The following is a 27,900-nucleotide window of genomic DNA, read 5'->3' as shown; positions in this document are numbered from 1 at the left end:
TTTCCTTTGTTCAGATTCCCTCCTTCCCTTGTTTCAATTGGAGGGGTCTTCATATAACTCCAGCACCCTGTACTTTAACTTTTGAAAATGTTTTTAACTGTGTAATCCACTCATGTATAACAGATGGGTGGCTATATAAATTTATAAAAATCATGAGGAACAGCGGAAAACGTGTTAAATTCCCATTTGGCACAAAGGACTTTTTAAAAAGAAAAAAAGTGCTTTCATTTTTTATTTGTAGTCTACCCTGAATGAAGGGATTACAAGGTCGTAAAAAAAGGAGTTTAGTGGCATGTTGTTTATTGCATTTGCAGTTGCTTTATTCCCATCACAGATGTTTTAATTTGTATCTGTTCTATGTAAGCCAGCAAGAGTCTGTCTTGATTGTGGTGGTACAGAAATGAACCCACTTTGAAATCTATGGTTATCTGGGTGATTTTAGGCTGGGTGCTTTTGGGCCTGTCACCAGGTGACTGTGAGTTCTAGTCCCACCTTAGCCTTGAAAGCCAGCTGGGTGCCTTTGGGCCATCCCCCCCCCAGGGTTGTTGTGGGGAAAATAGGAGGAAGGAAGTGTGTTGGATGTGCTCAACCTCCTTGAATTGATTATAAAAGCAGTAAAGGCAGGAGATAAACACCTAAAACTCTATGCCAACCACTTCCACTACCTAGCCTAATTTCCTGCTTCTGCCCACGAATGAAAGCAAAGAGGACAATTACAGAGTTCTCTACCCCAGAACTTCACATCACCTGGGTATCTATTATGGTACATATTTAGTCATCGTTCGTTATGCTCTGGAGCCATAACACAGCCCAGTCTTATTTTGGGGTTGAGAAAAGCTGCCCTTGGACTCCAGGTATATTGGATTCCCTTGGCAAGAGGGGTGAGGGGCAGCTTTTCATTGGCGGGCAGAGCAGGGGGCAGAGAGAGAGAGAGAGACCTTGGGCTGCTCACTTCCTGTTTCAAAGGGACCCCTGGTCTGGAGGTCTGGGCGGAAAATGCAGACCTGGATGCAAGGCTGCCACTGTTGAAGTGCCCCCTGGCAGCGGTTCAGGCAACCCCTGCGCCCCCCAGGAGTGGCTAATTACAATGTAAAAGTTCTATGTAGAGAAAAGTAAAGTCTTACATTTAGGAAAGAACAACCAAAAGTACACATATAGTGTCAGCATTCCAGAAAACCCCCTCCTCTCCAAGTAAAGACTCTGAAGCGAGCATCTTTCAAAGTTCTTTTACTAAGATAGATAAACTGGCACAACTGGATAGACTCTGAATCTGGGGATCCGGGTTTTTCCTCAGTAAGACAAACTCCAAAACCACCACCCCCTTGACCCCTCTGCCAATCACATGCTCCAGTCACCAACCGTCCCATCTCGAGGCATCACTCCGGCCTCTCCTTCTCCAGATGCAGTCCTGGCCTGACCTTGACCGGCAGGAAGAATGTTATTATGTCTAATGGCCTCTTCTACTAACCCCCACCCCCCGCACTTTCCCACACAGGAGAAAGTGGCAGCGTGGAAGCCTTCGGCCTACTATGGCTTCCAAAGCTGACATATAGACTGGCTGAAACCTGGCTTAATAGCAGTAACTATGAGAGGGATCCTGGAGTCTTATTTATTTATTTTATTTATTTTTATACTTTTATACTGCACCATCTCCCGTAGGTCTCGGGGCGGTTCACAGGCATATTAAAAATACAACAATAATAAATAAGCCATTTAAAACCCAATTAAAACAAAATATTATAATCGCCAAATCACTAAAACGGTAAAAAACTGGTTAAAACCCATTAAAATTGACTAAAATATTTTATTCTTAGGCTAGTCCAGCTCGTTGAAATAATGAAGTCTTCAGTTCACACCTGAAAGTCTGGAGGTCAGGGAGTTGCCGTAACCCTGGAGGAAGCTCATTCCACAGGGCCGGTGCTGCCACAGAGAAGGCCCTCCCCCTGGGGGTCGCCAACCTACATTGCTTGGTCGACGGCACCCTGAGGAGGCCCGCTCTGTGGGAGTGCACCGGTCGTTGGGAGGCTATCGGCGGCAGAAGGCGGTCTCGTAGATACCCAGGTCCTAAGCCATGGAGCGCTTTAAAGATGGTGACCAGAACCTTGAATTGCACCCGGAAGGCTACCGGCAGCCAGTGCAGGCCGCGCAGGATAGGTGTTATATGGGAGCAACGCGGTGCTCCCTCTATCACCCGCGCGGCCGCATTCTGGACTAACTGGAGCCTCCTGCTCCTCGAGCTCCTCGTGCTCTTCAAGGGGAGCCCCATGTAGAGAGCATTGCAATAGTCCAGGCGAGAAGTGACGAGGGCATGAGTGACCGTGCGTAAGGCATCCCGGTCAAGGAAGGGGCGCAACTGGCGAATCAGGTGGACCTGATAAAATGCTCCCCTGGCGACGGCCGTCAAATGATCCTCTAAGGACAGCCGATCGTCCAGGAGAACGCCTAAGTTGCGCACTCCTCCCCTGGGGTCAGTACTTTCCCCCCCCCCCCACAGTCAGCGATGGTGTAAGCTGACTGTATCGGGACGCTGGAACCCACAGCTACTCTGTCTTGGAAGGGTTGAGTCGGAGCCTGTTCCTCCCCATCCAGACCCGCACGGCCTCAAGACACCGGCCCATCACCTCAACGGCTTTGTTGGGGTGGTTCGGGGTGGAAATGTACAGCTGTGTATCATCAGCGTACAGATGATAATCCACCCCGAAACCACGGATAACCTCACCCAGCGGCTTCATATAGATGTTGAACAGGAGAGGCGAGAGAACAGACCCCTGAGGCACCCCACAAGTGAGGCGCCTCGGGGTCGATCTCTGCCCTCCTGCCAACACCGTCTGCGAACGGTCAGAGAGATAGGAGGAGAACCACCGATAAACGGTGCCTCCCACCCCCAATCCCCCTAACCGCCGCAGCAGGATACCATGGTTGATGGTATCAAAAGCCGCCGAGAGATCTAATAGCACCAGGACAGAGGAACAACCCCCGTCCCGGGCCCTCTAGAGGTCATCCACCAATGCGACCAAAGCCGTCTCGGTGCTGTATCCGGGTCTGAAACCGGACTGGAACAGGTCTAGATAGACAGTTTCCTCCAGGTATTGAGGAAGCTGATATGCCACCACACTCTCAACAACCTTCGCCAGAAAGCGAAGGTTGGAGACTGGACGATAGTTCGCTAATACAGCCGGGTCCAGGGAGGGCTTCTTAAGAAGGGGGCCTCACCACTGCCTCTTTCAAGGCGAAAACACCCTCCAACAAAGAAGCGTTGGTAACTCCCAGGAGCCAGCCTCGTGTGACCTCCCGGGTGGCCAGTACCATCCAGGAGGGACATGGGTCCAATAAACATGTGGTGGGATTCAACCTACCCAACAACCTATCCATGTCGTCAGGAGTCACAGGATCGAACTCAGCCCAGATAACATTCTCAAGACCTGTCCCCGCCATCCCACCCGGATCTATCTAATCAGTGTCCAAGCCATCCCGAACCTGAGCGATTTTATCAGACAGATACTGTACAAAATCCTCAGCTCGTCCCTGTAATGGACGACCAGCTAAATATGAGCCAACTGTGTGAGGTGGCAGCAAAAAAACAACAACAACAACACAATCCTAAACTGCATTAACAGAGGGATACAATCAAGATCAAGGGAAGTACTAATACCAAAGCCTTAGTAAGATCACACCTAGAGTACTGCATCCAGTTGTGGTCGCCACACTATAAAAAAGATGTTGAGACTCTAGAAAAAGTGCAGAGAAGAGCAACTAAGATGATGAGGGGACTGGAGGCTAAAACATATGAAGAACGGTTGCAGGAACTGGGTATGTCTACTTTAGTGAAGAGAAGGACCAGGGGAGACAGGATAGCATCTTCCAATATTTGAGGGGCTGCCACAGAGAGGAGGAAGGGGGTCAAGCTATTCTCCAAAGCACCTGAAGGCCAGACAAGAAACAATGGATGGAAACTGACCAAGGAGAGAATCAACCTGGAAATGAGGAATTTTCTGTCAGTGAAAACAATTAACCAGCGGAACAGAAGTTGCCTTCGGAAGTTGTGGGAGCTTCATCCCTGGAAGCTTTCAAGGAAAGACTGGACTGCCATCTGTCAGAAAGGGTGTAGGTCAGGGGGTGTCAAACTGGATTTCTTTGAGGGCCAGATCAGCATTGTAGTTCTCCTCTGCAGGCCAGCCTGTGGGGTGGGGGGATGGGGGGAATGGGACAGATGCCTCCTGCATTTGCCAGCCAAAGACGCGCCCTGTTTTGGCTGTCAGAGGCACTGCGGGCTGGTCTTTTGCTATTTCCAGGCCGGTCCCGCGGGCCAGATTTAAGCACCCTGCAGCCCGGATTCAGCCCATAGGCCTTGAGTTTGACACCCCTGGTGTAGGGTCTCCTGGTTGGGCGGAGGGTTGGAGTAGACTACAAGGTTCCTTCCAGCTCTGTTAATCCCTTCCAATTCTGGAAACGGGCACTGGAGTCTTTGGAGTTCTGCCCTGCACTTCCTATTGACCCAACAGGACTCTTGCGGTCCCTTAGATTGGCATTCCCCCCTCCCCTCCAGGGACCCCAGGCCTCCCCATCAAGAAGCTACTACAGGCAACCACTCCCTGTAGCTGTTGTCCAGTTCTAGATGCTGCACTCTGAGAGCCCGGCACAGGGCCAGGTTGGCGGCTGCCATGAGACAGCGGAGGGCATCCGTCTCCTTCGGAGCCAGCGGGGGCCACAGTCCAGTTCCTGGCAGCAGGCCGGCCGCCCCCAGCAGGAGGCTGCCCAGAACCCCATAGGCGCTTCCGGTGAAGACAGAGACGATGAAGATGGTGATGGTGACCACAGAGACGACTGAATGGACCACCATGGCCTTGCCTTCTTCAGTGAAGTAGCCCCAGCCGCCGGCCAGCATCAGGGCACCTCCCAGGAGGATGTTGGCCGTGAAGCAGTCCCCGTTCAGCCAGTGGAAGCCAAAGGCCAGTAGCGGCAGCCCCACCACAGTGCAGGGCCAGGTGTGGTCTGGGGGCCGGGCCCCTTGCCAGTGGGCCCCAAAGGGGACGGTTTCCAGAAGGGGCCCGAGGGCCTGGAGGAAAAACCCGGCTGCAGCTCCCCGGTTGATCTGTAGAAAGAGAGAGGCAGCAAAGGGGGCTTAGTCTTGGGGGGGGGGGCTGCCCCACTCCCCTGCTGGTCTTGGCAGTAGGGCCTGTGAAACCTCTGGCTGGCAGCCCCTCTCCTACCTGGAAGGTCCGAATGGCCGAATACAGGCAGGCAGCGGGCAGCAGGAGGTTGGCAAGGAAGGTGGCCAGGTCCTGTTCTGACCAGCTGGGCATTGGGACGGAGCCTCTGCAAGAGAAAAGGGGAGGGGGAGGCTGCAACCCCCAAGCTGCCCTCTATCCAAGCAGGGACAGCCAGGGCCGCGCAACCCACCCCCCTCGGAGGCCCCTTGCAGGGCACGCTCAGCGGGCAGGCGTGGGAGGAGGTTGGGGGCTGCAGGGAAACCTTCCTCCGGACGGTGGAAGAGACCCCCCCACCTTTGCCCCTCTTCACTGGGTGAGCTCAGCCGGAGTCCTCTGCCGCGCTGCGCAAAGCAGGGGTGGGATGGATGGCCTCTGGGGTGGCCCTTCCTTCAGGGGCCCCCCTCCCTCCGTGGGATGCGGCCGGACAATGCAAAGAGACGCCCTAAGCCGGAGTCCTCTGTGTGCAACGCTGCGCTAAGCAGGGGTGGGATGGATGGCCTCTGGGCGCCCTTCCCTCGAGGGTCCCGCTTCCTTGCAAGGCAATTGGCGTCCCCCTCGACCGGGGCCCCGGAGCAACGGAGCGGCCCCCCCGGGCAAGCAGCGCCATCCCCCCCCCCGCCCTCCTTACCCAGCCGACTCGCCTCGGGAAGCCAAGAGTCCGCCGAGCGCCCCGCATAGAGTTCTCCTAGGCTAGAACGGCACCAAGAGCGCGGAACCATAGAGTCTCGCGAGCGAGTAAGAGCGACCCGTCGGCGCACGCGCAGTTCGGCAACCCTCCGGCTGTCCCGATGCCGGGTGTTCTCCGGGAAGGATCGCGCCTCTTTCCGGACGCCCCGGCTGGCCGCGGATGATGGGAGTGGTTGTCCCGCCCCGGACGGGGAAGTGAGCCAGCGCCCGTTGCCCGAAACCTCCTTCGGGCCCTTTGGCTCCTCCGCTGAGCCCGGCTGGGACGGAGCCGCCGAGGCGCTTTGCACGTGCTCAGAGGCGCCATCGTCCGCCGTGCAGAGTCCCTTCTCCCGCGCCGCTATGGGGATCCTCAAGCTGGCCGAGCTGATCAAGGAGGAGGCCCCGGACGCCGTTCGCCCCGCCAGCCTCCAGGAATACAGCGGTGAGCGCCGCTCCGCCCCCCTCGCTCCCTGAGCATGGACAGAGTGCAAAGAGGCCCCGAGCATGCAAAGATAGCACACCTGACCTCGCTCCCTGAGCATGCACGGAGTGCAAAAGTGGCCTGGCTGCCCTCAATCCCTGAGCATGCACGGAGTGCAAAGTGTACCCCGCCCTCCTGAGCGTGCATATAGAGTGCAAAAGTGCTCTGTCCCTGAGCATGCAAAGAAGGCCCACCTGCCCTCAGTCCCCGAGCATGCATGGAGTGAATAGAGGAACCGCCCACCGTTTGCCCCCAAGCATGCACAGAGTGCAAAAGTGGCCTTTCTACTCTCTCGGTCTCCCTGAGCATGCAAAAAAGGGGGCCCTGCCCTCAGTCCCTGAGCATGCAGAGAGTGTGAAGGGAGCCCTGGGGAATCCTGGCGTCATTCTGGGACTGGTAAGCCTCTTTGGGCAGCCAGCCAAGGTGCTTTGTGTGCCCTCGAGAGACCAGGATGGTTTGGAGGGTGGGGGGCTCTGCCAGTAGGCTGGTGGGCGCTGGTGCCAGTGGAGGCTGACCGGGTGAAGGGGGTGGGTGGGCAGAAGGATCCCTGGCCCTCCAGCCTGCTCAGCCTGCCTTCCTCCTCTGTGGCTCAGGGCGGGTGGTCGCTCTGGACGTTTCCATGGCCGTTTATCAGTTCCGCTCAGCCATGCCGGAGATCATCAACCGCCACGGGCAGAACATCAGGTGAGCAAAGGGGGGGGGCTCCTCCCCTTCCCCCCCCCCCCCACTAAGCAGGTGGAATGAGTGGCCACTGAAGGAGGCGGTGGGGGATCCTGGGATGCCCTTCCTGACCCTTTCATGGCCTGGCTCACATACATGTACAGTTAGTCTTTGACTTACAACAGTTTTAGTGACGGTTTGAAGTCAACACGCCACTGGAAAAAGGGACCATTTTTCACACCTACGACCGTTGCAGCCTCTCCATCTTGGTCACGGGATCGAAATGCAGACTCCTATTTATGACGGTTGTAATGTCCGGGGGCCACGTGATCTCCTTTGGTGACCTTCTGACCAGCAAAGCCAAACAGGGAATCCAGATTCACTGAACAGCCGTGTGACTAACTGAACAACTGCAGGGATCCACTTAACAAACGTGGCAAGTGAGGTCGTAAAACGGGGCAAAGCTCACTTAACTAATGTTTCACTTAGCAGCAGAAGTTTTGGGCTCGGCTGTGTTCGTAAGTCGAGGACTGCCTGCATTTCCTGCTCACGGCCTCCCCTTCCCTTCCAGTTCCTTGCAGGGGCTCTTCTTCCGGACGCTGCACCTGTTGGAAAACGGCCTCAAACCCCTCTTCGTCTTTGATGGGAAGCCCCCGGAGCAGAAGCAGCCGGTGGTGCGTAGGAATCTTGGGGAGTGGGTGGGTGGGATGCCCAGATCAACTCCATGGGAAGAGAGCTAGCTGTTTGGGGAATCTCCCGGCCTTTGGGGGAAGCCAAGTAGCCCACCGAAGCCCCCCTCCGAGAGACCGAGTTCAGGAATCCGGGCAAAGGAAGTCACGCCCACAGGTGATGTTACCTACTTTGGGTCCTGAAATGTCTGCAAGAAAGGAACCAAGCTCAGGATTTGACCACCACCACCGCCACCCTCCTCCTCCTCCCCTCCGCAAACCCCACCCCCTTCTAGCACTGATGATATTCCCTTGTTGGGTCATGAAATGTCTGCAAGAAAACAACCAAGCTCAGAGAGCACCAAGGACCCCTCAGTCCTCCTCCTCCTCCAAACCCCTCTCCCTTCTAGCACAGATGATATTACGTAGTTAGGTCGTGAAACATCTGCAAAAAAAACCACACCCAGCTCAGAGAGCACCAAGGATCTCCCAGTTGAACCCTGGGCTACAAATATTCTCCTTTTGTCGTGTCCCACTCCTCCACTGACGGCCGGGTCAGGGAAATCCGAATCAGGCTTGCCTCTGCAGCTCTGCCCAAAGTCCTAGCAAAGTCCTCAGAGCAGGCAGGAGACCAGTAAGTGACTTCAGCAAGATAAGTTCGACTTTGCCTGACTCAGAGACTGCCAGAAAGCAGATCCTTTATATAGGCCATGGGGTGTGGCTCCATGACTCAGCACTCATTAAGGCCTGCCCCTCCCTTCCTTCTGTTGCCTCCGCCTATCCAGTCTTCTGATGCGAGGGTCACTCCAATCAGCAGCTGTTGGAAATAAACTTTCCTCAGGCTCACATGCTGTGGAGGAGGGGGAGGGGTCTAGCTGCTCCGTTTGCCTGGGCATTGAGTCAGGGCTGGGGCCGGGGGGTGCTCCCTCCTCTGCAGCTTGTCTGGGCATGGAGCCAGGACTGGGGCCGGGAGGCATACATTCCTCAGTGTTCGGGAGCAGGTAAGAAGGCCCCGGCTGCTCTGAGGGCGGGCAAGACACAACACCTTTATTAGGAAATCACTGGATCCTGCTTTTCCCTTGCAGTTAGCCAAACGGGCCGCTGTCTCTGGAGCCAGGAGGGGCACCGCAGGTAAAGACCAGGTTCCCTTCTTGCTGAGGCATGTTGGGTCTCCAGGGTTCCCGCTCTCACCTGTCCCTTCCTTCCTTCCTTCCTTCCTTCCTTCCTTCCTTCCTTCCTTCCTTCCAGAGCCTGATGCTCCAGCGTGGCCCCCAAGACGAGACTCGGAGACTCTTTTGACCCTCCTGGGAGTTCCTTACATCCAGGTAACAGCCTGACGTCTTATTTATGAGGACCCAGATTGTTGGGGGGCAATAAGTTGACTTTGTATATAATACACAAATGGATGAAGACTATTGCCTGACATAGTGTAAGCCGCCCTGAGTCTTCGGAGAAGGGCGGGATATAAATGCAAATAAAATAAAAAATAAAAAAATTTATAGACAGTTAAGAGAGCACTGCCTTGCTTGGGGTGGGGGCCTCTGTTTTGGGCTCCCCTCGAGCGCAGTGGTGACGAGTGCAATTGAGCCCAAAATTTCCTTTGCTAAGCAAGACACACCATTTTATGACCCTTTTTAGCCCTGTCATTAAGTGAATCACTGCGATTGTTCAATTAATAACCCGGTTGTTAAGCGAATCTGGATTCCCCATTGACTTGTAATCACGTGATCCTAGGACTCTGCAGCCGTCATAAATATGAGCCGGTTGCCAAGCTGGATGTTGATCACGTGTCCGTGGGGATGCTGCAGTGTTCGTGAAAAACAGGCATAACTTTTTCAGTGCCTTCAAATCGTCACTGAATGAACTGTTGCAAGTCAAAAAGAACCACCTGTGTGGCATTTCTGGAAATGTCTCTGGAGATTCTCACCCCTCCAGGTCAAGGTTGTCCAAAGGGGCTTTTTGTTTTTTCAAGAGGCAACTGGATTTTCTTTGCTTTTCTTCAGAGACCTTTCACTTCTCCTCCCAGAAGCTTCTTCAGTTCTGACTGGATGGTGGGGAATGGAAGGGTCTAAATTCCTTGCAGGCAGCTAGTTATTTGCATCCTTTTAGAGGGTCATTGAGGCCACCTGGAGGTTTGTCTGTGTCCTCAGGGTCACCTGAGTGGTGCAAATGGGTGTGGATCCTTCTTGGAGCTGCTGAAAGGACTTTGTGGTGTAGACTGGAGATGGATGATGTTGTATCCCTCCCCCTCTGTTTAGGGAGGGCTGTTCCGTTTGGATGGCCTCTTCGACCCCTCTTTCAAGCCAGCCACCCTCTCTGTCCAAAATGTGGACTTTGCTCTCTTCAGAAGAGGAGCCTTTGTCCTTTAACTGCAGGTGGACGGCTGAATCTTGTCCTGATGGGTTTGTTCTCCTGTGTTGAGCCAGGCATTTCTGGGAATGTTTTTGCCTGTTTCACCTGCATCTCACCATCCTGGTGGGGAGGGCTGCAGTGGGGAAGGGGCTGGGCTAGGAGGGGGAAACCCAGCTTCAGGTCTTCTCAGAACCCCTGGGGGACTTTGGGCCGGCCCCTCCCTCTCAGCCCAATAGCAAAGGGGTGGGGTGGGGGTCCAGTGGAGAAGGAGTTGAACTGGGAGGGAGCAATGCAGGTCACAGGTAGTCTTCAACTTACAACTGTTCGTTTAGTGACTTTTCGAAGTTGCCACGGCACTAAAAAAAGTGACTCCTGACCGTTTTTCATACATGATTGTTGTAGCATCCCCATGGTCCCCTGATCAAAAATGAAGACGCTTGCTGACTGACTCGTATTTGCATTTCATTACCCAAACTAGGTAACATCATCAGTGCTAAAAGGGAGTGGGATTTGGGAAGGGAATAGACGTTTCATGACCCAGCTAGGTAACATCATCAGGGCTGCAAAGGAGTGGTTTGCTCTCTGGTATATATATATATATATACACAAGTGGCTTGCAGGATTCACTCCCACCAACTGTATATAAAGAGGGCATATCCTGCCCCCTTCTATCCCTGATGAAATGGCTACCTGTGAAATGGCTACCTGTGGCCTTCCGGGTGCGCTTCAAGGTTTTGGTGACCACCTTTAAAGCGCTCCATGGCATAGGGCCGGGTTATCTACGGGACCGCCTACTGCGACCAGATACCTCTCACCGACCCGTGCGCTCTCACAGAGAGGGACTCCTCAGGGTGCCGTCAGCGAGGCAGTGTCGTCTGGCGACACCCAGGGGAAGGGCCTTCTCTGTGGGGGCTCCCACCCTCTGGAACGAACTCCCCCCAGGACTCCGTCAACTTCCTGACCTTCGAACCTTCCGTCGCGAGCTCAAGACACATTTATTCATCTGTGCAGGACTGGCTTAGATTTTAAATTTAGAGGGGTTTTAAATTGATTTTAATATTTATATTTTATATTTATATTTCTATTTTTTAATAATTTGGGCGTTAGAATAAGTTTTTTAAGGATTATTTTAATTTGTACATTGATGTTTTATATGCCTGTGAACCGCCCTGAGTCCTTTGGGAGATAGGGCGGTATATAAATTCGAATAATAAATAAATAAATAAATAAATGATGTTACCTAGTTGGGTCATGAAACGTCTGCACTCAAACCGGAAACGCCATAGGCTTACTTTCTTAATCCGAGGCCATTGTTTCAACCTCCACCTGACAGGAAGTTTCCCTTCTTCCCCTTGGTGTGTGACCTAGGCTCCTGCGGAGGCAGAAGCCACCTGTGCCGCCCTAGTGAAATCTGGACACGCCTGGTGTGCAGCCACGGAAGACATGGATGCCCTGCCCTTTGGGGCCGTGCGCCTCCTGCGGCATCTTGGCGTGAAGAAGAGGTGAGTGTCACAGGCGTCAGCTTAGCCCCAGAGCGTAAACTAGTATAGTCTCGTTAAACGTTGAGACGCTGGTGGACTTCAACTCCCAGAATTGTCTCTCAGCCGTGGCGACAGACTAGGCACAAAAAAGTCATCTGCTTCGAGCAAGGGGTTGGACTAGAAGACCTCGGAGGTCCCTTCCAACCCTGTGATTCCATGTTCTAACCTTGCCTGGGCCCTTCAATCTAGGATTGATCAAGAGCCAAATTGCAGCTCCTAACAGATGTTTTGCCCCTTTGGGAAAATGTGACACCTCCCCTCTTTTAAAAAACAACGTTATTAAGGATTATCATGGCAATACTGAGAATTAATGCAAACTAAAAGAGGAGTCCAGAGTTCAAAGGAAAAGAAAGGTAGAGGAAAGATACAAAAAGAAAGGTAAGAATTTAGTAAATAAAAAGAAATATATAGAGAGAGGTGACAATAAGTGCAAACAATTTTAGTAACTTTACACCTACATCTATAGCCAATTACTTTTTCATCCCACGTCCATCTCTTTGTTGTTGTTGGTTGCGAAGTCGTGTCTGACCCATCGCAACCCCATGGACAACATTCCTCCAGGCCTTCCTGTCCTCTGCCATCCTCTGGAGTCCATCTCTTACGTACAAACAAATCCATAAAGTCCCATCACTTCAGTCCTGGCGTCAGCAAACATCCTTTGAGGGTTGCCTGAAATAACAATGTTATCTATTTTAACTTTGATCAAATAGCCAGCTTTATATTCCTTCCTTTAACTTCCAAAAAATCTTAATACATTTTTTTAATCCAGTCAAGTAATGTAGATTTTTAAAAATTTTCTTTTCACGAGACTAATCCAAGTTTTAATGAACTGCTTTTGTAAATTCAGTATAAAAGAATTGTCCAGGTCGCTCTCTCAGTTTATTACTTAATTCTCTTGATTTTTAAAGCATCAACTGATCTCTTTTGTGTGTCCAACGGAACATGTCATTCTGGTAGCCTGTCATTTGTAGATCTACTTTTGGTGTCAGTTCTGCAGTGTTTTGTCAGATAAAACTTGTTCCTCTCCTATTATTTATTCCAAAACAACATTTGTACATAGTCTGTCATAGAAGCCAGCGTCACTATTGACATTGTTGATACTAAATTCCATTTTCCAAAAACATCCCTCGGTATTTCCAATGTTAGAACAGCTACAGCAGTTAAATCCCGTTTGTCTTATTTTTCTGTTTTAATTAAAAACTTTAGCTCCCTCTAGTGTCCAGACTTTTAAAACTGTTTATCTCTTTTTAGAAAAAAAACCCAAAAAGGTCGGAGAGATTCTTTTTTTTTTTTAATTTACATTTATATCCCGCCCTTCTCCGAAGACTCAGGGCGGCTTACAGTGTATAAGGCAATAGTCTCATTCTATTTGTATATTTACAAAGTCAACTTATTGCCCCCCCAACAATCTGGGTCCTCATTTTACCTACCTTATAAAGGATGGAAGGCTGAGTCAACCTTGGGCCTGGTGGGACTAGAACCTGCAGTAATTGCAGGCTGCTGTGTTCTAATAACAGGCTCCTTACAGCCTGAGCTATCCACGGCCCCTATAATTAATTAATTATAATTAATTTATAATTAATTACGAAATTTTGTTTCAAATTTACCTGCACGCTTAATCTTTTGATTTTTTTAAAAAAAGATGAAGGGTTTTCCCCTGCCAGTGAAGTCTGTCTCTAGGGGGCACTGTTCACCTCCGATTCACAGTGGTTGGCATAGCTATACAAAGACCATGGAACTATAGTTTTCTAGAATAGAATAGAATAGAGTAGAGTAGAATAGAATAGAATTCTTTATTGGCCAAGTGTGATTGGACACCCAAGGAATTTGTCTTTGGTGCATATGCTCTCAGTGTACATAAAAGAAAAGATACCTTCATCAAGGTACAACATTTACAACACAAATGATGGTCAATATATCAATATAAATCATAAGGATTGCCAGCAACAAGTTATAGTCATACAGTCATAAGTGGAAAGAGATTGGTGATGGGAACTATGAGAAGATTAATAGTAGTGCAGATTCAGTAAATAGTTTGACAGTGTTGAGGGAATTATTTGTTTAGCAGAGTGATGGCCTTCGGGAAAAAACTGTTCTTGTGTCTAGTTGTTCTGGTGTGCAGTGCTCTATAGCGTCGTTTTGAGGGTAGGAGTTGAAACAGTTTATGTCCAGGATGTGAGGGATCTGTAAATATTTTCACGGCCCTCTTCTTGATTCGTGCAGTATACAGGTCCTCAATGGAAGGCAGGTTGGTAGCAATTATTTTTTCTGCAGTTCTAATTATCCTCTGAAGTCTGTGTTTTTCTTGTTGGGTTGCAGAACCGAACCAGACAGTTATAGAGGTGCAAATGACAGACTCAATAATTCCTCTGTAGAACTGAATCAGCAGCTCCTTGGGCAGTTTGAGCTTCCTGAGTTGGCGCAGAAAGAACATTCTTTGTTGTCCTTTTTTGATGATGTTTTTGATGTTAGCTGTCCATTTTAGATCTTGCGATATGATAGAACCTAGAAAGTCTTAATTAGCTTTTTTTAGTTAATGAATTAGATTAATTAATTGATCTCCATTTGGTTTTTTCCCCGCCTCTCAGCCATCTGGAAGAGATCTCCTTGCCCATCGTCCTGCAAAAGCTGGGGATGACTCAGGAGCAGGTATGGGGCACTGCCACGTTCGGGGAACCAGCCTTGAATTGGGTTGCAGCATTTCAGCATTTGCCCTCCATCCTTGTCGGGGTTTGGAAGCTGAGCAGAACTGGGGCTCCTTAGCCGTTCCCAAGAGACAGAAACACCCACCCACCCCTCTCGACACTGGGCTGCAGTTTAAACTGGGTTAGTTTGTCTCCCAGAATCATAAGCGCTCCATGAGTGGAGGTTTTCAAAAATAGGGTGGAGGTTTTCAAAACTCTCTCTCTCTCTCTGCTTTCTCTCTCCCCCTCTCCCTCTCTCTCTCTCTCTCTCTCTCTCGGCCGGATCCAGTTTGTGGATCTCTGCATTCTGCTGGGCTGTGATTATTGCCGCAAAGTCCGAGGATTGGGCCCCAAGAAGGCGCTGAAGCTGCTGCAGCTGCACGGAAGCATTGAGGAGGTGCTGCGGAACACCAGTCGTGAGGTATCCGACCGGTGGGTCTTGCCCCTGCTCACCATTCCACCCTCGGCCCTCTGCAGGCAGGCTGCCTCTTCCCTGGCCCAATGCCAGCTGCTGTCGCCAGGCGGTAGAGCCAGCTGTTCCTAACACAGCTGGGAAGCCCCAAAGGTGCTTTTTCTTCAAAAGGCAACTGGGCTTTCTTGCTTTTCTTCCTTGAAAACATTTCGCTTCTCATCCAGGAAGCTTCTTCAGTTTTGAATGGGGCGTGGGTGGATGGGAGGATTTCTCTGCCTTGCAGTCATCTGGTTGTTAGTACCCTCTCTGAGAATACTTCCATTCACCAGCCCCAGTCATTCAGTCAGAACTGAAGAAGCTTCTTGGATGAGAAGCAAAACGTTTTCAAGGAAAAGCCAAGAAAGACCAGTTACCTTTTGGATAAAAGCCCCTTTGGGACAACCGTGACCCGGATGATGGAGAATCTCCATGGACATTTAGGTTTCTATGAAGGCCCCGTTAGAAGCATAGCCGCGGGATCAGCGAGGAAAGCTGGCCGCGTGTGGCCTTGTGTGTTCTTGCGTGTGGCCTTGGTCTTGAATAGGTCAGTCTCAGCCATGCCGTTTGTGTCTGTAACCATGATCAAAGAATCATACAGCTGGAAGGGACCTCAGAGGTCTTCTAGTCCAGGGGTCTCCAACCTTAGTAACTTTAAGGCTTGTGGACTTCAACTCCCAGAGTTCCTCAGACAGCTTCGCTGGCTGAGGAACTCTGGGAGTTGAAGTCCACAAGCCTTAAAGTTGCCAAGGTTGGAGACCCCTGTTCTAGTCCAACCCCCTGCTCAAGCAGGATACCATTTCAGACAATTGCCTGTCCAGTCTCTTCTTAAAAACCTCCAGTGATGAAGCACCCACAACTTCTGGTGGCAAGCTGTTCCACTGGTTAATTGTCCTCACTATCAGGAAGTTTCTCCTTAGTTCCAGGTTGTTTCTCTCCTTGATTAGTTTCCATCCGTTGCTTCTTGTTCTGCCTTCTGGAGCTTTTGAAAATAGGTGGGTCCCCTCTTCTTTTGGGCAGCCCCTCAAATATTGAAACACTACCATCACGTTACCCCTAATCTTTCTCTTTGTTAAGCTAACTATACCTAGTTCCCTCAACCACTCATTGTACAATTTAACCTCCAAACCACTTATTATTATTATTATTTGAAGCTTTCTCTACAGACTTTGTAAAAGGGCATTGGATACTTTACATGCTTTGGATAGGTGGAAGGGTATTGCCAAAGGACCATTTCAACAGAGAGAACCCGTCTGGTGTCAGTAGGGAGAGGCACTGGGCTAGTCTCTAGGAGACCGTGAGTTCTAGTCCTGCCTTAGGCCTGAAGCCATGTGGGTGACTTGGCAGAGTCCCTTTCTCTCAGCCCTAGGAAGAAGGAGGCAAGGATCAACCACACGTGAAAAGATGGCCCCCACCCCACCAAAAAATATCCAGACACTCTTTTGTACGATATCCAGAAGTCGTGATTGCTTTAAAGGTACCCGTATCTGTCTAGACAAGATAAACTTACTGATGTTTGCTAGCCTGGCATAAGCTGTTAGGTTTGACATCACATAACTCGTGAAAGGGAGCCCCTCCAAGGCTTGGCAAGTCTTGTAAACAGAAGAACGGAATTGGAAGGGACCTCAGAGGTCTTCTAGTCCAACCCATGCTCAGGCAGGAGACCCTACACCAATTTAGGCAAATGGCTTTTCCAATCTCTTCTTAAAAACCTTCAGTGATGGAGCACCCACGACTTCTGGAGGCAAGCAGTTCCACTGGTTAGTTGTCCTCACTGTCAAGGAAATTTCTCCTTAGGGGGAGATGTTAAGGCTGCCCTACAGCTCAATACGGGCATCCCCACTGGCTTCCCCCCCCCCCCCCCGTCTCCTAAACCCCTGGCCATGGGTGGTCTTGAAAGGATGGCTAGACTCGGAGGAGAAAGATCCAAAAGTGCTGGTGGTAGGGTCCCTACTTTACAAGACTCCTGAAGAACAATGCTCCTAAGGTTTGGGGGAACGTGGGTGCTCCTAGTTGTAAATAAAAGTGTTTCTGACCCTTGAGAAAAGCCACAAAGCTCGCCGGGAGGGGGGAGCATCTGGTCAGGGGGTCCATGAAACAAGGGCCTTGGGGCTCTCAGAGTTTGGCCATTTCCTTGCATTACCTGAGAAAGTAACACTATCAGTGCTAATCCCATTTATTTTGCTTCCTCCTTCATGTTTTTATAGCCACTTCAATGGCTTGTAAATGTGGTTTTATTATCTCTGGATGCCCATCGATGCCTGAACGGTCTGAAGGCCAAGCTCTGATGGGATTAGGGGAAAGAGGGAGGTCTAGGGGGAAGGGAGGGGGAGGGGGGTGCATGGAGGGGGAGGTATCCCCTCCCCCTCCTGCAAATGCCTCTCGTGCCCAGCCAGGCCTTACAGCTGCTCATCCAAATTCGCCACAAACCCCGGTGTGGTCACTCTGCAGATGGACACGAACAAAGTAAAGGAGAAGATTTGTAGCTTCAGGGTTGAAATGAGGGGTCAGGATCAGAATAGAGCTGGAAGGGAGCTTGGACGTATTCTAGTCCAACCCCTTCCCCAAGCAGGAGACCCTAGACCAGGGACGGCGAACTTTTTTGGCACCAAGAGCTGGAAAGGTCGCGTGGGAACATCGCATGCGCATACACGCACATTCGTCAGGGCCGCGGTCTGGAAAAGCCGAACTTCCGGGTTCTAGCACACATGCGGGCCCAACGATCAGCTGGCCAGCACCCATGAGCAAGCCGGTTTTTGACACCGCCGCGTGCGCAAAGAACAGCTGATTGCCGTGTGTGCATACGCGCCAGAAACCTGGAAGACAAACAGGCAAGGCCGTGCGTGCCAGGAGACATGACTTTGCGTGCCACTGGGCACGCGTGGCATAGGTTCACCATCAGGGCCCTATACCAACTCAGACAAGTGGCTGTCCCGTCTCTTCTTAAAAACCTCCAAGTGATGGAGCAAGCAGTTCTCACCAGAATGTTGGTTACTTGTCCTCACTGTTTGGAAGTTTCTCTTTAATTCCAGGTTGCTTCTCTCTTTGGTTAGTTTCCATCCGTCGTTTTTTGTCTTGCCTTCTGGTGCTTTGGAGAATATCTTGACTCCCTCTTGTTTGTCCTTGCTCCTCTTGGTCCTTGGTGCTCTGTGAGGCGGATGGTTTTCTTGTAGATATTTCATTACCCCAGCTAGGTGACATCTTCAGTGCTGGCTGGTAATGTTACCTAGCACTGATGATGTTACCTAGTTTGGGTACTGAAACATCTGGAAGAAAAGAAGCAAGCCCAGAGAGCACCAAGGACTCCATAGTCTTCCTCCTCCTCCTCCTCCTCCTCCCCACAAACCCCACTCCCTTCTAGCCCTGATGACTTTACCTACTTGGGTAATGCAACGTCTGGGTGAAAGCCACCAAGCTCAGAGAGCACCAGGTACCATGAACTCATCCAACCCAAGGCCGAGGTGCAGGCAGCAACAGAGGGCCTCAGGGCTTGGCCCTCTTTGGAATTAAGAAACGAGGGAATGTTTTCTGGGTCCCTGGAGATCCTCCAACACATGACCCCGGGACACTGCAACTGTCGTAAGTACATGCCAGTTGCCAAGCATCTGGATTTCGATCACATGACCATGAGGAGGCTGCAACGGTTATAAGTGTGAGAAACAGTCCTAAGTCACTTTCTTCAGTGTCGTCATAACTTCATGGTCACTTAACAAACGGTTGTAAGTCAAGGACTACCTGTATTGGAACTTTCCCCGGTGAAGGGTCCCGACATGGGGCCGGCCTGGAAAAGGCCCTGCGAGGAATCTGTCCCACCCGGCAAGGCCTCCTCTCCCCTTGCAGAGCCACCCTGTGCCAGACGGCTGGTGCCTGGAGGAGACGCGGCGGCTTTTTCTGCAGCCGGAGGTGACGGATCCAGGCCAGATGGTGCTGGAGTGGAAGGAGCCGGACGAGGAGGGCTTGGTGAACTTCCTCACGCACGAGAAGCACATGAAGTGAGTGGAACGCGACGGGCCCCCTAACACTGCCCCCCCCCCAAGAGAGCGCAGCCTGGGTCTTGGCGTGTCGGCATCTTCTTTGTGGCTCTGGGGAGGAGTCCTCTGGGGTTGGAAATTTGGGGGAGGAGGCGGTCAGGAAGACTCTCTGGATGCTGGGCTCGCTCCCACCCCAGCAGGATGGGAACTGAACGATCCTTGGTACTCTCCGAGCTGGGTTGTTTTGTTGCAGATGTTTCATGACCCAACTAGATAACAGCATCCATGCTGGGAGGAAGTGAGGTTTGCAACTTCTAATATCTAACATCAGTGGCGGCTCGGGAGTTCATGGCTTCCATGACGGCCTTGGACCTGACCCAGTTAGTTAATAGTCCCACTCACATCGGGGGAAACACTCTGGATTTGATTTTTGTCTCTGGACAGTGGTTGAATCATCTAGAATTAGGGGACTTAGTCATTAAACCCCTGTCATGGACAGATCATTTGCTCCTTCGACTCGACTTTCAAACTGCCAGCCCCCACCGCAGGGAGACGGGGCCGATTCGTTGGTTCCGTCCCAGGCGCCTGATGGACCTGGAGAGGTTTCTGACGGAGCTTGGGCCATTTCCGGAGGATCTAGCTCATGGCTCGACTGAAGAACTAGTTGCCGCCTGGGAAAGGGCAGCGGCTGGGGCTTTGGACCGCGTCGTGCCTTTGCGGCCTCTGACCCGGCATCGATCTCGACTGGCTCCTTGGTATTCTGAGGAGCTGAGGGAGATGAAACGCCGGAAAAGACGCCTAGAGAGTGCTTGGAGGTCCAGTCATTCTGAATTTGACCGAACACTAGTAAGGTCTCATATTCAGACTTACCTAATGGCAATAAGAGTGGCAAAACATGATTATTTTTCCGCTCTTATTGCATCGGCAGATAACCGCCCAGCCGCCCTGTTTAGGGTGACCCGCTCTCTCCTTCACCAGGGAGTATGGGAAGACCCCTTGCAAGGCCGTGCTGAGGATTTTGGGCAATATCTGCATGATAAAATCACTCAGATTCGGGATGGCCTGGACTCGGATTGGGTAGATTCGGGCGGGATGACGGAGGTGGGTCTTAGGGATGTTATCTGGGAAGAGTTCGATACTCTTGCTCCCGAGGACATGGACAGGATACTGGGGAGGCTGAACGCGACCACATGTTTATTGGACCCGTGTCCCTCCTGGCTGGTACTGGCCACCCGGGAGGTTACACGAGGCTGGCTTCAGGGAATTGTCAACGCTTCTTTGACGGAGGGTTTCTTCCCCACCCTCTTGAAAGAAGCGGTGGTGAGGCCCCTCCTCAAGAAGCCCTCTCTGGATCCAGCTGTTTTAGGAAATTATCGTCCAGTCTCCAACCTTCGTTTTGTGGCGAAGATTGTTGAGAGTGTCGTAGCGCATCGGCTCTCTCGGTACCTGGATGAAACTGTCTATCTTGACCCGTTCCAGTCCGGCTTCCGGCCTGGGTACAGCACAGAGACGGCATTGGTCGCGTTGGTAGATGATCTCTGGAGGGCTTGGGACAGGGGTTGTTCCTCTGCCCTGGTCCTATTAAATCTTTCAGCGGCTTTTGATACCATCGACCATGGTATCTTGCTGCGACGGCTGGAGGGGTTAGGAGTGGGGGGCACCGTTTATCGGTGGTTCTCCTCGTTTCTTTCTGACCAGTCACAGACGGGGTTGGCAGGAGAGCAGAGATCAACCGCGAGGCGCCTCGTGTGGGATTCCACAGGGGTTGGTTCTCTCGCCTCTTCTGTTCAACATCTATATGAAGCCGCTAGGTGAGATCATCCGTGGTTTTGGGGTGAGATGTCATCTGTACGCTGATGATACACAGCTGTACATTTCCACCCCTAACCACCCCAACGACGCTGTTGAAGTGATGTCCCAGTGTCTGGAGGCCGTGCGGGTCTGGATGGGGAAAAACAGGCTTCGACTCAACCCTTCCAAGACCGAGTGGCTGTGGATACCGGCATCCTGGTACAGCCAGCTGACCCCATCGCTGACTGTTGGGGGCGAGTCACTGGCCCCCATGGAGAGAGTTCGCAATTTAGGCGTCCTCCTGGATGTACGGCTGTCTTTAGAAGAGCATATGACGGCCGTCGCCAGGGGAGCTTTTTATCAGGTTCGCCTGATACGCCAGTTGCGTCCCTTCTTCGACCGAGATTCCTTATGCACAGTCACTCACGCCCTCGTCACCTCTCGCCTGGACTACTGCAATGCTCTCTACATGGGGCTCCCCTTGAGGAGCACCCGGAGGCTCCAACTGGTCCAGAATGCGGCTGCGCGGGTAATAGTGGGAGGAACTCGAGGCTCCCATATCACACTTATCCTGCGCAAGCTGCACTGGCTTCCGGTGGTCTTCCGGGTGCAATTTAAGGTGCTGGTTACTACCTTTAAAGCGCTCCATGGCATTGGGCCGGGTTATTTACGGGACCGCCTGCTGCTACCAACTGCCTCCCATCGACCCGTGCACTCCCATAGGGAGGGTCTCCTCAAGGTGCCATCAGTCAAACAATGTCGACTGGCGACCCCCAGGGAGAGGGCCTTCTCTGTGGGGGCTCCTGCCCTCTGGAACGAGCTGCCTCCAGGGATACGACAACTCCCTGACCTGCGGATCTTTCGACGCGAGCTAAAGACATTTTTGTTTCATCATGCAGGGCTGACTTAATTTTAGTGTCAATAGGGGTTTTATTAGAGTTTTTAGTCTTTTGGGCCTAATTGAATTAGTCTTTTAATAATGTTTTTTAATTTTTGTGATTTTTGTTTTTATCAGGCTGTAAACCGCCCTGAGTCCTTCGGGAGAAGGGCGGTATATAAATCCAAATAATAAATTAAATAAATAAATAAATAATATTACCTAGCTGGGTCATGAAACGTCTGCAAGAAAAAAAACCCTAATTTTAACAAGCCCCAAGGAGACTCATTTTAACCTTGAGCTACAAGCCTTCTCCTTCATCGGTAGAATGGGAGATGTAGTCACCCAGGCCCAAGCGGAGGGCCCAGGAGGCGGCCCAGCTGCCCAGCTGAAGGCTCGGGGTGTCTTGGGAGATGGAGAGAAGGTTGCAGGAGGTTGTGGGGGCAAGAAGAGAGACTGGGGAGGGTGGGGAAATTTGGGGAAAATGCACCTCCTCCTATCAGTTGCTCTGAATGAGGAAGCCGGACGCCAGACTCGCCTCTTCTCCAGGGACCCTCGGCTCCATCTCTCGTGGACCTCTTTCCCTGGAGATGCTTGGCCGGCCAAAACTCACCCCCAGGTCCCCCATCTTATTGCAAAACCTTCACCATGAACCTTGACCGGACATCTCTGCCTAGACAGGGTTGAGATCTCCCAGCTGTTCTTCTCCACCCCACTGGGGTGTCCGTCCACCCCAGGCCTCGTCAGGGCTGCCCACTGGAGATGGGTCTTGCCAAGTGGGGGTGAACCACCCCTGTGCCTGCCTCCCCCCCCTCCCTTTTGCCATCTTCACCCCAGCCCTTCTTCCGCAGAGAGAGCCGAGTTCGAGGTCGCCTGAAGAGATGGCGAGATGCCCGCCAGAAGCTCAGTGAGGCCCCGGAATCCATCAAGAAGGGAAGACCAAGGAAGGCAACCACAACTATGAAGGATTTCTTCCCAGTCCAGAAACGTCCAAACAAGGTGAGGAAGAAGAAGAAGAGAGAGAATGTTCTCCCCACCCATCCCCCAAAAAGAGAGTGAGAGAGAGAGAAGTTGGAAGGTAGAAGGCAGGGCTGCAGGAGGGGGGCAGATGGGAGGGAGGGAGGGATGTGCTGTCTACAGAATTGCCTTTTTGCCCCAGGGGGCCTTGACGGTTCCCAAAATTCTGTGTGTGTATATGAGAGGGAGACAGGGAGAAATGGAGAGAGAGAGAGAGAGAAGAGAAATGGATGTGAAAGAGATAGAGGACGGATGGATGGATGAATAGGAGAAAGAAGGGATGGATGGATAGAAAAGAGGATGGAGGGAAGAAGAGAGAGAGGAGAAGAGGGAGGGAAGGATTGAAAGAGAAAGATATAGAGATAATGATGTATAGGTGAAAAGAGATAAAAGAGGATTGATGGACGGAAAGAGATAGGAGAAAGGGAGGAAGGGAAGAATAGAAAGAAAAGAGAAAAAAAGAGCGATGATCGATGCCCTGCAGCCGTGGGGACTAGCTAGAGAGCCGGTGAAGGCTTGAAACCCACCAACTGCCTTTGCAGGATAATTTTTTTTTTATTTGCATTTATATCCCGCCCTTCTCCGAAGACTCAGGGCGGCTTACACTATGTTAACAATAGTCTTCATCCTATCTGTATATTATATACAAAGTCAATTTATTGCCCCCAACAATCTGGGTCCTCATTTTACCTACCTTATAAAGGATGGAAGGCTGAGTCAACCTTGGGCCTGGTGGGACTAGAACCTGCAGTAATTGCAGGCAGCTGCTGTTAATAACAGACTGTCTTAGCAGTCTGAGCTACAGAGGCCCAGCGATTTGCCTGCTGCCTTGCAGGAAAAGGGGCTACCAGGTCTATTCCACCAGCCCTGCCATTCAGTGTAAACCCTCACCAAGTGTCGCATCCTGAAGGAATTCAGCCACTGGGCCTGCCCTGCCCTGGGGGTGCTCGGAGGTTGATAACGTGGAGACCCGGATCCAGGATCTTCAGAAGGGCTGTGTTCCTTTTCTCCCGTTACTTACATCCTATAAAAGCAGGTTGTTTGCCTGTTTCACTAACGTCCCCCTCCTCCCTCTTCTACGCAGGCGCCCACCCGTCCACCTGCCAGGAAGAAGCCAAAGTTGTCTGAAACAACCCCAGGGATTTGAAGGAGCGAGTCCCTCGCGGGGCCCTTGGTGCTCTCCGAGCTTGGTCATTTTCCTGTTAGATGTTTCATTACCGAACTAGGTAACGCCATCAGTTCCCTTTGCCTTGCACCGGAGGCCTCGTCGGGTGCCAGGAAAGGCCTCTGCTGTCCTTCAACACACACACACACACACAACTGTTGATACGAGCATCGCATCGATCAGAATCGGCGTCTTTCTGCTGAGCAAAATCGGCCAAAAGGTTGATACCACCTTACAATTTAACCACGGTTCAATAGAAGAGTATATTTGTAGCTGTGGGTTGGACCGTGGGGTCCTTGTTGCTCTCTGAGCTTGGTGGGGTTTTTTGCAGATGTTTCATGACCCAACTGGGTAACCTCATCAGTGCTAGAAGGAAGGGGGTTAGGTTGCTCCCTTTATACATAAGTAGAATTCCTGGAGAGTGTTGATGGGGATGTGGCTTTCTCCTTGGTAGTTCATAGAATTAGGGTTTTGTTTCCTGTTGGATTTTTTTACCTGGTACCTGATAAAAGTGCATACATTTGTAGCTCAGGCTTGAACTGTGGTGCTCTCTGAGCTGGGTGCTTTGCTTGCAGGCGTTCTGTTACCCAACTACATAACATTATCAGTGCTAGAAGGGAGTGGGGTTTGCAGAGAGGAGGAGGAGGACCGTGGGATCCTTGGTGCTCTCTGAGCTGGGTTGTTTTCTCACAGATGTTTCATGACCCAACTGGGTAACCTCATCAGTGCTAGAAGGGAGGGTGAGTTGTGGAGAGGAGGAGGAGGAGGAAGGGGGCTATCCCAAGTTTGGTAGTTTTCCTGCAGGCATTTCATTACCTAACTAGGTAACATCATCAGGGCTAGAGGGGAGCGAATGGTCACATTTCAATACTGCAACCATGTTTCATGTTGTGCATTTTCATTGCCTTCCAGTCATCCGGATCAGACAGATGGAAAATTTCCTTAAAAAGATCCTTTCTATGTTTCCCCCCCCTTTGTTTTGGGAAGAGAGTTAAAAGGAGGGGTCTGGAGGGTATTTTTACATAGTTCTCTTTCTCTTCACCTATTTAAACGACAGGGCGCTTTCTGCATAATCCAGAGGTCTTCAAATTTGGCAGCTCTTAAGACTTGTGGCTATGCTGGCTGGAGAATTCTGGGAGTTGAAGTCCGCGAGTCTTAAAGCTGCCAAGTTTGAAGACCTCTGGATAATCTATTTTTGGATAAAACTCTGGGAGTCTCTGGCCCCATTAAGGTGATGATGTTCTGTCCCCCCCACCTCAGTCCGGGAGACATGTGAACTGACTCAATTAGCCAGCAATTTAGTCCACGGCAGCTATCAGCTCTGGCAGCAGACCAGCAAGGGTCTGTCAAGGTTTTCTTTATCTTCCCTGATGCCGGCGTCACAGAAGCTCGTTACCGGAGCAACCAGGAAGTCAGGAACAAACAGCAATCCAGGCCAAATACTCAGTCAAATAGTTCAGCTTAAGTTTTCTCCAGTCAGTTTGGTTTGTCCGTCACGAAGTAGTAGAGCAGCCCCTCCTGCTTTTATACTGGAGGGGTGTGGCTCCGTGACTCAGCACTCTCTAGGCCTGCTCCACCCCTTCTTCTGTTGTTCCCGCCTCTCTTGTCTACGAAACCGGGGATCTAACCAGGACTGATTGTCCACAGCTGGGTTTGGAAGCGTTGCCTGGCGGGGGGAGATACAGGAGACAGAGGCCTTGTCACCTCCTCCACCTGGCCTGCCTCTGACTCCTGGAGCTGAGCCAGAGAGGCCGGCCCTGCAGAGGGGAGCCCCAACGGCCCTTTCCCCTCACTCTCTAAGTCACTTTCTGGCAGGGGGCCAGGCCCGGGGTGGGTGGGTGGGGGGCCTGGAGCCACAACAGATGCATAATAAATAGATGCATTTGAAGAAGCTTGTGAGACCCTGTTGCTTTTACTGCAAGGGTCAAACCCGCTATTTTATCCCCTTGGAAGAAAGAGGGGACTCTTTCACAGCTCCCCTCCTTTTAGAATTTCTTTACAGTTTCTTTTTCCTACTAGAATTAATCTCAAAGGCAGCAGGCCGAGAATAAAAAAGTCAAAATGATGGACATTCCGGATTTAACGTAGAAAGTCTCTTCCAGGGCATTTTGGCAAACATTTGGTGACAAACCAGACAAACAATTGGATTTCCTATTTTAAAAATTGGGACCATCCATTATCGCACGTTTCCTTGTCCTAACAATATTCGATGTATAATGAAACCTTGTTGGGCTGGCTGGGTGCTCCTAAAAGTTCCTCCTGAATTGTCATTTTTTTAACATGGCAGGAAGAGAAATAAGATGACAAGGTTATTTATATCGGTTATATCAGTTTGAGTTACACCGAGATACCAAATCAAATTTACTTTTGTCCCTGTGTTACAAAATAGAAGGTTACTGGATTTAGAAGGTCATGATTGGAGATTTGGGTGGTCATCTCTGTAACTCGTGCTATGACAAAGCTAACATAGATTTTAAAAATGGTTATGTCAGGTGGGCTATTCTTAAGAGTGTAGAATAAATAGAAATAGAGATTCTGCCCCAAAACACCTTTTGTGCCTTTCAATTCGAGAAATATTTTATGGATGAGAGAAATGATAAGTAATCATAAATTGACTAATATATCCTGATGTCCTTGAATTTTCTCAAGTAGATTGTAAAATAAAATGTAGAGAAGTTTAAAACAATAGAAGGATATCTTTGTCAATAGTTTTTTTTTAATGTAAAATTGTTAGAAAAACTTAAGGTGGCTAAAATATTTTACGGTTTTGAACAATGTAAATTTGAAACAAAATTATGTACTAAGGATGAGTATATTATTTTTAAAATGTATAAACTTTTATTGAAACTTGAAACAGAAGAAAAACTAATAAAAGAATGCATGATAAGATGCACTAAAAACTTGGTTGCAATATACAAAGGGAACAATGGGAAAATATGTGGTTGAAAAGATTAAAATGTACATTGTGTTCTAACCTTAAAGATAATTTTTTATAAAATGATGTATTGTTGATATTTGTTACCAGAGAAATTGAAATGAAGCAACATTTGATTATGTTTGATGGCCGTGTAAAAAAAATTTTTTTTTAAAATTGGAAAGAAATATATACATTTTAAAGATTACAGTTGAATCCAGATATTTCTCTTTGGGGACTAAAGGACAGGCGATTAGAAAAAAGTCCTGACACTTCATTTTTTTATATGACAACTGCAACAAGATTGTTACGTGTTCAAGAATGCCAAAGTCCAACACACCCACAACAGAGGAACGGATGGCAAAGATGATGGAAGTTGCAGAGTTGGATAAAAAAACCAAACCCATTTATGCTCAACTGGAAAATCCCTTACAGACATTTTGCATGAGACTGGAAAAAATGCACTTACAACTTGTGGCTTTCATTATTAGAAAAAAAACAATAGATAAAAGAAAAAAGTGAGCTTTTTATAATCATAGGGTAATATTTTTTTTGTAATTGTACTTACATTTGCCGCAAAAGGAATTGGAAGTTTCTTTGTATTTTTTGTTTATTCTTAGCATGTTGGGAATTTTTTTCCCTTTCTTTCCAATCCGTATTTCTTGGTGTTTGTTTTTATGTTCTCCGTAAAAATTTTAATAAACTTTAGTTTTAAAAATTTTGTCTTGCTTTTAGATGAGTTGGGCACCCTACGGGAGGGAGGGAGGGAGGGAGGGAGGGAAGGAAGGAAGGAAGGAAGGAAGGAAGGAAGGAAGGAAAGATTGACAGGTGATAGTTTGACAGTGATAGATATAGATGGTTAGATAGAGTGATGATAGATTAACACAGGATAGATAGACAGACAGACACAAATGATAGATTGATAGATCAACAGACGATTGAGAGACAATAGATTGACAGATTAGATAGATGGAGATAAATAGATTGACACAGAGAGAGATTGACATTTGATGGAGGTAAGTAGATCTTGGCATCCCCCTAAGATGCTGGCTGGGCTTCAGTTGGAAAGAAATTGCTTGGCTGTGTTTTCTGAGGAAGCCTTAAAATCCTGTCCATATTTTCACATTTCTTATTCCCTTCCTGGGAGTCCTTGTGACCAGTGGACCTTGTGTGTGTCCGTCTGTCCGTCCGTCCCATGAGCCCTGCAAGGCCTCTGTCCTTCCTGGAGGCCGATGAGCATTGCTCGTGTGTGGGGAGGGTGTCGGGATTTAGCTGGGAGGTTGTGGGGTTTAATTGCTTTTCAATCCATGTATTGGACTTTAAGCCGCTGCTGCTGCTGCTGCCGCCGCCCGGGGCAAAACAAGTCCAGGAAAAGCACACACCACACATACGCAAGACAGACACACAAACACAGAGAGGCAGACAGGAAAAAAACCACACACACGGGAGGTAGAC

General features: G+C 50.1%; 2 protein-coding genes across 3 annotated transcripts; one reads left to right on the top strand and one right to left on the bottom strand.

The window, feature by feature from the left end:
- Positions 1–1,212: 1,212 nt before the first annotated feature.
- On the bottom strand, positions 1,213–5,938 carry TMEM276 (transmembrane protein 276). Of its 2 annotated transcripts, XM_058174801.1 has the most exons (3): positions 5,839–5,938; positions 5,211–5,316; positions 1,213–5,092 (listed from the first exon to the last, which is right to left on the bottom strand). In XM_058174801.1, exons 2-3 carry the CDS (start codon positions 5,301–5,303, stop codon positions 4,565–4,567), a joined length of 621 nt encoding a protein of 206 aa, XP_058030784.1. In that variant the 5' UTR covers positions 5,304–5,316; positions 5,839–5,938; the 3' UTR covers positions 1,213–4,564. The 2 variants fall into 2 exon arrangements, with proteins under 2 accessions (XP_058030784.1, XP_058030783.1); XM_058174800.1 differs by lacking the exon at positions 5,839–5,938 and having other exon boundaries at positions 5,211–5,795.
- A 38-nt stretch (positions 5,939–5,976) lies between these two features.
- Positions 5,977–26,615, top strand: LOC131194142 (probable flap endonuclease 1 homolog). The gene is made up of 11 exons (XM_058174799.1): positions 5,977–6,318; positions 6,951–7,041; positions 7,589–7,691; positions 8,771–8,816; positions 8,934–9,010; positions 11,406–11,539; positions 14,167–14,227; positions 14,552–14,683; positions 18,551–18,702; positions 22,201–22,348; positions 23,451–26,615. The coding sequence occupies exons 1-11, from the start codon at positions 6,237–6,239 to the stop codon at positions 23,511–23,513; spliced, it is 1,089 nt and encodes a 362-aa protein (XP_058030782.1). The 5' UTR covers positions 5,977–6,236; the 3' UTR covers positions 23,514–26,615.
- Positions 26,616–27,900: the final 1,285 nt, after the last annotated feature.

This window comes from Ahaetulla prasina, chromosome 3 (assembly GCF_028640845.1).
Source record: "Ahaetulla prasina isolate Xishuangbanna chromosome 3, ASM2864084v1, whole genome shotgun sequence".
NCBI lineage: Eukaryota > Metazoa > Chordata > Lepidosauria > Squamata > Colubridae > Ahaetulla > Ahaetulla prasina.
Note: the sequence above shows the minus strand (reverse complement) of the source record. Positions and strands in the feature narration are given on the sequence as shown.